Consider the following 7706-nt stretch of genomic DNA (forward strand, 5'->3'; position numbering starts at 1 on the left):
AGTCGAAAACATCAAAAATTGAAAGCTGACTTAAGTAAAAATGGATATGGTGATCACAGACCAACAGACTTTAAACTGGTATCCTGAGAATCGGGATCTGCAGCAACCCTACTTTGACCCTAATTGTGCTGCTATTTGGAAGAAGGAAATGGAGTACAGAGTTTGAATCAAGCAATTGTGGACATTAACCATCACACTGCGGAAAGTGAGAATGTTCGCACAACTTTGGAAAATGTTACCCAGATAAGGCCTGCAGAGAGAAGTGGGGAAATGTGGGAGCACAAGCCGGCATTTCTGAACGCTTTGCTTCAGCTTCGGTCTGGAAATGTCGAAACAGTTAAAAAGTTGGAAGATTCAAGATTGGATCAAGAGGCTGCTAGACGATATGGTGCCTTCAAATGTGACGTTCTGATCACCTGTATGTTTACAGTACTTCATTGGTGGGAGTCGATTTATGGCAGTGAAACTTGACTTTGGGATAATGAGTAGCTGGTCATTGTCTGTAGGTTAAGTATTTGAGTGTAATTGTTACTATGCGAATAGTAATAGTAATTCATGACATTGTCTGTATTTGAGTGTACCTTGTTACTATTTGATGACATTGTCTGTATGTTAAGTGATTCAGAAAACAGTTAGCTGTGATTGTCTAAATGCAAAGAAATGAGAGTTCAAAGGCTTTTTAGGTATATGAGATGGAACTGGTTTTTGTCACACACACACACACACACGGACACCAGTGACACTGGAATCTCGAAAGATGTGTCACTTCATGGAGAGCTGCCTTTGCAAGCAGAGAGTTTGTTTAGTATGAATGTCTGAATGAAAGACCCGATCCAGCCTTTGCTACAATTGTGTGCGTGTGCAATTCGATGTTTAAAGCAACGAAGAGAAAAGAGCGAGACAGCCGTTACAACACACAGCACTGAAGATCACCTGTGAATGAGATTTAGAAACCCAATTAGCTCAAAAAGAAATGGAAACTGAGGCTACCCCAGATATTCCAAGAGTATCGTTCTCCTGTGAACCAACACGCACAGCTTGAGAAGTGATTGCCACGGTTGACTTTTACTATGACTGAGATTGTGCAGACTCAATCAACTCTGCAACAAATGGGAACCGTGTGAGGGTTTCTCCAAAGCAGTTACTCACCTGACTTTCCCCAAGAGAAATGCCAACAATGTCCAGGAATCGCTCTATGTAAGAGATTATAGCTCCAAACACAGCAGGGCTCCTGGGGTAGTCTCCCTCCTGCCATAAATATAAAAAGCTGATCATTAGGTATACTGGATTTCACAAACATCAGCCACAGAATATATATACAAAAGCAAAATACTGCAGATGCTGGAATCTGAAATAAAAACAGAAAATGCTGGCAATCTCAGCAGATCAGAGCATCTGTGGAGAGAAACAGAGTTAACATTTCAGGTCTGTGAGCCTTCGTCAGAACTGGAAGATTTCGGGATGTAACAGATTCTTAATTGCACAGGCAGTGAAAAGGGAGGGGAGGAAACAACAAAAGGGAAGGTCTGTGATAGGCAGAAGAGATTGAAGAGACAAAAGGGATGATGGGCACAAGTTATCAAAAGATAAATCTAGAGGGTCAAGTTTCGTCCCGAGTTGCTCCCACTTTTTTTTTTAAAAAGAGTAACTGGTTTAGAATGGAGTATCTTAGAAATTGCAATTCTCGGCATTTAGTTTGCTCCAGTTCTGGTCAGTTAGAACAATTTCATTTTGGAACAGATTTTTTTTCCAAAAGGGGGCGTGTCCGGCCACTTACGCCTGTTTTGAAAGTTTAGGCAGTGAAAACTTACTCCAAACTAACTTAGAATGGAGCAAGTCTAGATTTTTGTAAGCTCAGAAAGACCTTGCCTACACTTTAGAAATTAGGCGTAGGTTACAAATCAGGCATAGGGAACAAGGCGGGGGGTGGGGGGGGAAGGGAAGGAAGTAATTAAATTCTACAAGCATTCAACAGTCTTACTTATACAAATAAAGAGCCATCCTGAATAAAAAATTATGAACAAAAGCAAATACAAAATATTGAATATTCCTGCCTGTGAGAAGCAGCAGCAGCCTTCGAGCTGCGGTGCTTCAGGCAGGCGTTCCTTCCATGTAGGAGACAGGGGCGGCGTCAGTGGCTCGACGGCAGCCGAAGACACAGCAAGCAGCCTTCGATCTGCAAGGGAGGCTGAGGCCATTTGGCCAGGGGACAGGGAGAGGCAGCCAGATAGCCAGTTTGAAACTTAAATTTGTAATTGCAGAATGGGTGCTGCATTGTCAACACCACGGATTATGCAATGGTTCGCCAGCAATTCACTGCATAGGAGAGAATTGATAGAGCTCACCGCACCAGGAACATCATAGCCCGTAGGCTGATGGGCAGGAGACCTTACCCACGTCGGCAATATCGAGCCAAGCGCTCGTACCTGGACATGAGCGAGGCTGATTGTGTCAAAAGGCTGCGTTTCCACAGAGAAGTTGTCGTTGAGATCTGTGATATGCTGAGAGCAGATTTGCAGCCCAGAAGCAGAACGCCAACTGCTTTGTCTGTTGAAGTGAAGGTAACAGCTGCACTTGCCTTCTATACCTCGGGATCGTTTCAGGCTACAACTGGAGATGTGTGCTCCATCTCAACATGCAATACATGCCTGCGTTTACCAGGTCACAGTTGCACTGTATGCGCGGAGGAATGACTTCATCAAGTTCCCAATGACCGCACAAGCAATCCATGAGGGGGCTGTAGGCTTCTTCAGGATTGCTGGCTTCCCAAAGGTACAGGGCTGCATTGATTGTATCCACATAGCCTTGCGAGCACCTGCGGAGGATTCCGAGCAGTACAGGAATAGAAAAGGTTTCCACTCCATTAACGTGCAGCTCGTGTGTGACGACAAGCAGCGCATCATGTCAGTCGATGCGAGATACCCTGGCAGCACCTATGATGCGCTAATCCTACACGACAGCGTTATATCTGACATGTTTGAGCAGCAGCCAGATGCGGCAGAGCTGACTACTGGGAGACAAAGGGTACAGCCTGGCCACCTGGCTCATGACGCCCCTACGCGTGACACGGACGGAAGTTGACCTTCAATATAACATGGCGCACGTTGCGACGCACAGAATCATTGAGAGGACCATTGGCACATTGAAACAGCGATTCCGATGCCTGGACCATTCCGGAGGCCACTTGCAATACTCTCCTCAGATTGTTGGTTACTTCACTGTTGTGTGCTGCATGCTCCATAACTTAGCCATCATGAGGCAGCAGGAGCTGGTAGTGGAACCAGAAGACGCACATGAGGGTCCAGAGCCTGATGATAGTATTTTGGAAGAGCAGGATAAGGATGATGACGACGATCAGGAAAGCATGCAAGTGCCCGATACCGGAGCACGAGGTCGGAGGAGGGCCGTCCATCATGCTCCTAACGATTGCTCAAGCCCTGCGCCAGCAGCTCACCCATGAACGCTTCAATTACTGATGCTTGAGGGCTCTGCGACAACTGTTGTGCATGGACATGTTTATTCTTTGGAGTTGTTCCGACGTTGTGTTGTGTTAATGGAAGATGATTCAGTTTTAATGAAAAAATATTTTATTGAAAAGTTAACGTCACTGTAATAAAATATTTGTTGTATCAAACTTTACTTTGTAATATGACTCTTGAAGATCACTTAAAAACTTGTAAAGTTACAAAACAATTTCAATGTGAAAAATCTTACACTCTTAAGATCACAAACTTCAAGATCACTTTTTAGGTGCAAAATTAACTAAGTTACAAAAAGTGAGAGCAGTTACACTATAAGATCACTTAAAAACTCTAAGATCACTTATAAGTTGTAAAGTTAAAAAACTTACAAAACAATTTCAATTTGAAAAACGCTACTACAGCTACATCAGAAACAAGATCAAAAGCAACAACTCCAAAGGCTGCAACCATCTCTCATCCACATCTCAGTGAATGTTCACTTCTTCATGGGGGTGTCACTTGATTGGCCGGGCTGTGTGCCCTTATTGCACCAGCTACCTCCATGATGGCCTGTGCCGTCACTTGCATGCCCTCCCCGATGGCCTGTGCCGTCGATTGCATTCCCTCGGACATTTCCTCCCTAAGTTGCCGTGTCATTACTGCTATTTCTCCCATCAGGACAGTCACCTTTTCACCCACTGCACTGACGTTACCGATGAGTGATCGGGTAAGCTCATTGGTCTCTATACCCAATGCCACAACCTGAGCCGCATTTGTTGCACGCTGCATCTCAGGAGAGCGTGTCTCCAATCTCCTTCTCCTCTGCCTGGGTCTGCCTCGCGGCACCACTACACTGGGAGGTGCAGGCATGGACGGTGGGGCGCTCGGTGTTCCAGACGACAGCACTCAAGTGCAAGCCATGGGCTGGGATGGTGGGTGAGTGGGTGTAAACTGCTCCATGATATCACCAGCAACACTGGGACCCGCAACATCGGAATCAAAACCATGGAAGGTGGAACCAGAACCTATGCAAAGGGTTGAAACTCTGATGCCCCCTAATGGGGGCTCATAAACATTAATTTGGAAGTTCTCCCCTGTAGACATTTCAGTCATCACCGCCATCATCCAGTCTGGATCGTCTGCATCTGGTTGTACTGGTTCTTGTTTTGTATCTTCAGGATCCTCAGGGTTGGCATCATCATCATCATGTTCTGCAAAATACATCAGAACAGTCAAATGTTTAACAGTAAGGGAGGGGGCAGGATGGGTGGCATGAGTACTCTCATACATAGCAGGCCAGGCAGCAGGTTGATTTGAAGGGCCACGATGCATTTTCAGGACTTACCCTCTTCCTCGCGTGCGGGCCCAGCTTGTGCTGTACTGATTGCTTTTCTCCATGTACGACTCATCATGGCAGCTACCCTCTGTTCCAAGGGTGTCAGTGGATGCAGATTGGGCGTGCCTCCTCCTGTTCGAGTTGCTTCCTTTTTGTTGTGGGCCAATTTCTTCTGCAAAGAGTAAAATAACTTTTTACAGAGTGCGTTTTTCTGCAGGGTGGAACATACAGATAGTCACGTTTCAATTACGATTATATTAAAAAATGAAAATATTACTTACACTAATTACTTGACCAAAGTCGTGCCATTTCTTTTTACACTGGCTTCCAGATCTCATGGTATGCACCACTGCGCAGTAATCTTCTGCAACTTGGTTCCAGCGTTTCTTCATTTCTTTAGGTGGCACTTTTATGCAACCTCTGTTGCTGGTATCTAGCTCCTGCCATCTCTGCTCAATGACGTTGACTAATATCTCCACTTCCTCATGCAAGAAATTCTTTGTTGTTGGTGTACGTTGTTCCATTGCTGTATTGAAATGACACTCTTATTTTTCAAAACACACAGTCCTTATTTTGCATGCACCGATGCAGCAGCTGTTCTGGAAGTTTAGCAGTGAAAAGCAGCACTCACTGATTTCAGGTGATTTCTTCAACAGTGCTGCTAAAAACACTCCTTCAGATACCAAAAAATCACCAAGATTCAATCCCAAGCCTATCCAGATGTCCACGAGACAAATCAGCACTTTTCTTTAAGTTCCTTTAAAAATGGCCGAGTGCCAATGTTTATGGGCTACTGCGCGTGCTCCAACGCGCACGTGCAGGGCTGCGGGCACGATGTTCTCTCATTTGACTTAGCCCCGCCCCCCCTGGACTTGCAGAATCGGCGCGACTCTGTGGCTCCGCGCCCCCCGCTGCTGTCTGCGCGCCGCGCCGAGCTCCAAGGGACCTGCAGGGAGCCCGAGAATTACGAGATGCATTTTTGTCGTGCTTTTAGGTGCGAAAAACGGGCGCCCAAAACTTGACCCCTAGATGGGGTGTTAATGGCAGAACCATCACCAACTGCCATGGGAAAGAGGGGGTTGTAAAAAAAAAAAAAGGAGGAAATGGAAAAAAAAATATGGGCAGAGGTTATGGTCTGATGTAACTATTTCCACTGCGTTTTTTTTGCGCATGCGTTCATCAAGCTCCGCCCCCACCCACTCACCGAATCATTCACTCCACATGGTGCTGAGAAGCAGGATCCGAGGCCAGAGACATCATCATCATCATAGGCAGTCCCTCGGAATCGAGGAAGATTTGTATCCACTCCAAAAATGAGTTCTGAGGTGACTGAACTTGATTTCTGCATGCTCTCGGCGATGAGACTCAAGGTGCTCAGCGCCCTCCCGGATGCATTTTCTCCACTTCGGCTCTTTCGCTAGGGACTCCCAGGTGTCGGTGGGGATATTGCACTTCATCAGGGAGGCTTTCAGGGTGTCCTTCAAACGGTTCCCAGTTCCTCTCCCCAGCTTTGGCTCGTTTGCCGTGAAGGAGCTCAGAGTAGAGCGCTTGCTTTGGGAGTCTCATGTCTGGCATGTGGACAACGTGGCCTGCCCAGCGGAGCTGATCAAGGGTGGTCAGTGCTTCAATGCTGGGGATGTTGGCCTGGTCGAGGATGCTAATGTTGGTGCGTCTGTCCTCCCAGGGGATTTGCAGGATCTTGCGGCGACATCGTTGGTGATATTTCTCCAGCGACTTGAGGGCGGGTGACAGATTTGCATGGCTCACAGACATGGACCATGTACAAGGCCCAAGAATGGGGGGGGGGGGGGCGACAGATACCGGGAGGGGGTGGGGGTGAGAGAGGGCGGGAGCGAGAACTAGAGAGACCGGGGAGGGGGGGGGGGGCGAGAGAGAGACGGGGTAGAAGAGCGAGAGAGCGCGCGAGAGAGACAAGGGGGGGGGGGGGGTGAGAAGAGAAAGAGAGAGACGGGGGGGGGGGGGTGAGAGAGACGGGGGGGGGGGGGAGAGCGAGAGAGAGAGAGCGACACAGACGGGGGGAGGGGGAGAGACGGGGGGAGGGGGGGGGAGGGGGGGTGAGAGAGGGGGGGAGGGGGGGTGAGAGAGGGGGGGGGAGAGAGTGGGGGGAGGGGGGTGAGAGAGTGGGGGAGAGAGGGGGGGAGGGGGGGTGAGAGAGGGGGGGAGGGGGGGTGAGAGAGGGGGGGAGGGGGGGTGAGAGAGGGGGGAGGGGGGGGTGAGAGAGAGGGGAGGTGGAGAGAGGGGGGGGGTGGAGAGAGGGGGGGGTGGAGAGAGGGGGGGGTGGAGAGAGGGGGGGGTGGAGAGAGGGGGGGGTGGAGAGAGGGGGGGGTGGAGAGAGGGGGGGGTGGAGAGAGGGGGGGTGGAGAGAGGGGGGGGTGGAGAGAGGGGGGGGTGGAGAGAGGGGGGGGTGGAGAGAGGGGGGGTGGAGAGAGGGGGGTGGAGAGAGGGGGGGGTGGAGAGAGGGGGGGGTGGAGAGAGGGGGGGGTGGAGAGAGGGGGGGGTGGAGAGAGGGGGGGGTGGAGAGAGGGGGGGGTGGAGAGAGGGGGGGGTGGAGAGAGGGGGGGGTGGAGAGAGGGGGGGTGGAGAGAGGGGGGGGTGGAGAGAGGGGGGGGTGGAGAGAGGGGGGGGTGGAGAGAGGGGGGGGTGGAGAGAGGGGGGGTGGAGAGAGGGGGGGGTGGAGAGAGGGGGGGGTGGAGAGAGGGGGGGGTGGAGAGAGGGGGGGGTGGAGAGAGGGGGGGGTGGTGGAGAGAGGGGGGGGTGGAGAGAGGGGGGGGTGGAGAGAGGGGGGGGTGGAGAGAGGGGGGGGTGGAGAGAGGGGGGGGTGGAGAGAGGGGGGGGTGGAGAGAGGGGGGGGTGGAGAGAGGGGGGGGTGGAGAGAGGGGGGGGTGGAG

The 7706-nt window shown here is 50.5% G+C and overlaps 1 protein-coding gene across 3 annotated transcripts in view; it reads right to left on the reverse strand.

The window, feature by feature from the left end:
- Positions 1–7706, reverse strand: part of cars2 (cysteinyl-tRNA synthetase 2, mitochondrial) — a 144570-nt gene that overhangs the window by 77306 nt on the left and 59558 nt on the right. For 2 of the 3 annotated variants that reach the window (XR_011595645.1, XM_070891806.1), the window contains exon 13: positions 1150–1248. Coding sequence is in view for 2 of the 3 variants with exons in the window: in XM_070891806.1 (XP_070747907.1) it covers positions 1150–1248 (99 nt within the window). In the remaining variant the exon portion in view is untranslated. Of the gene's footprint in view, positions 1–1149; positions 1249–3717; positions 4673–4806; positions 5009–7706 lie in introns of those variants that run through there. The other variant, XM_070891804.1, reaches the window with a different exon arrangement.

This window comes from Pristiophorus japonicus, chromosome 10 (genome assembly GCF_044704955.1).
Source record: "Pristiophorus japonicus isolate sPriJap1 chromosome 10, sPriJap1.hap1, whole genome shotgun sequence".
NCBI classification, from domain to species: Eukaryota; Metazoa; Chordata; class Chondrichthyes; family Pristiophoridae; genus Pristiophorus; species Pristiophorus japonicus.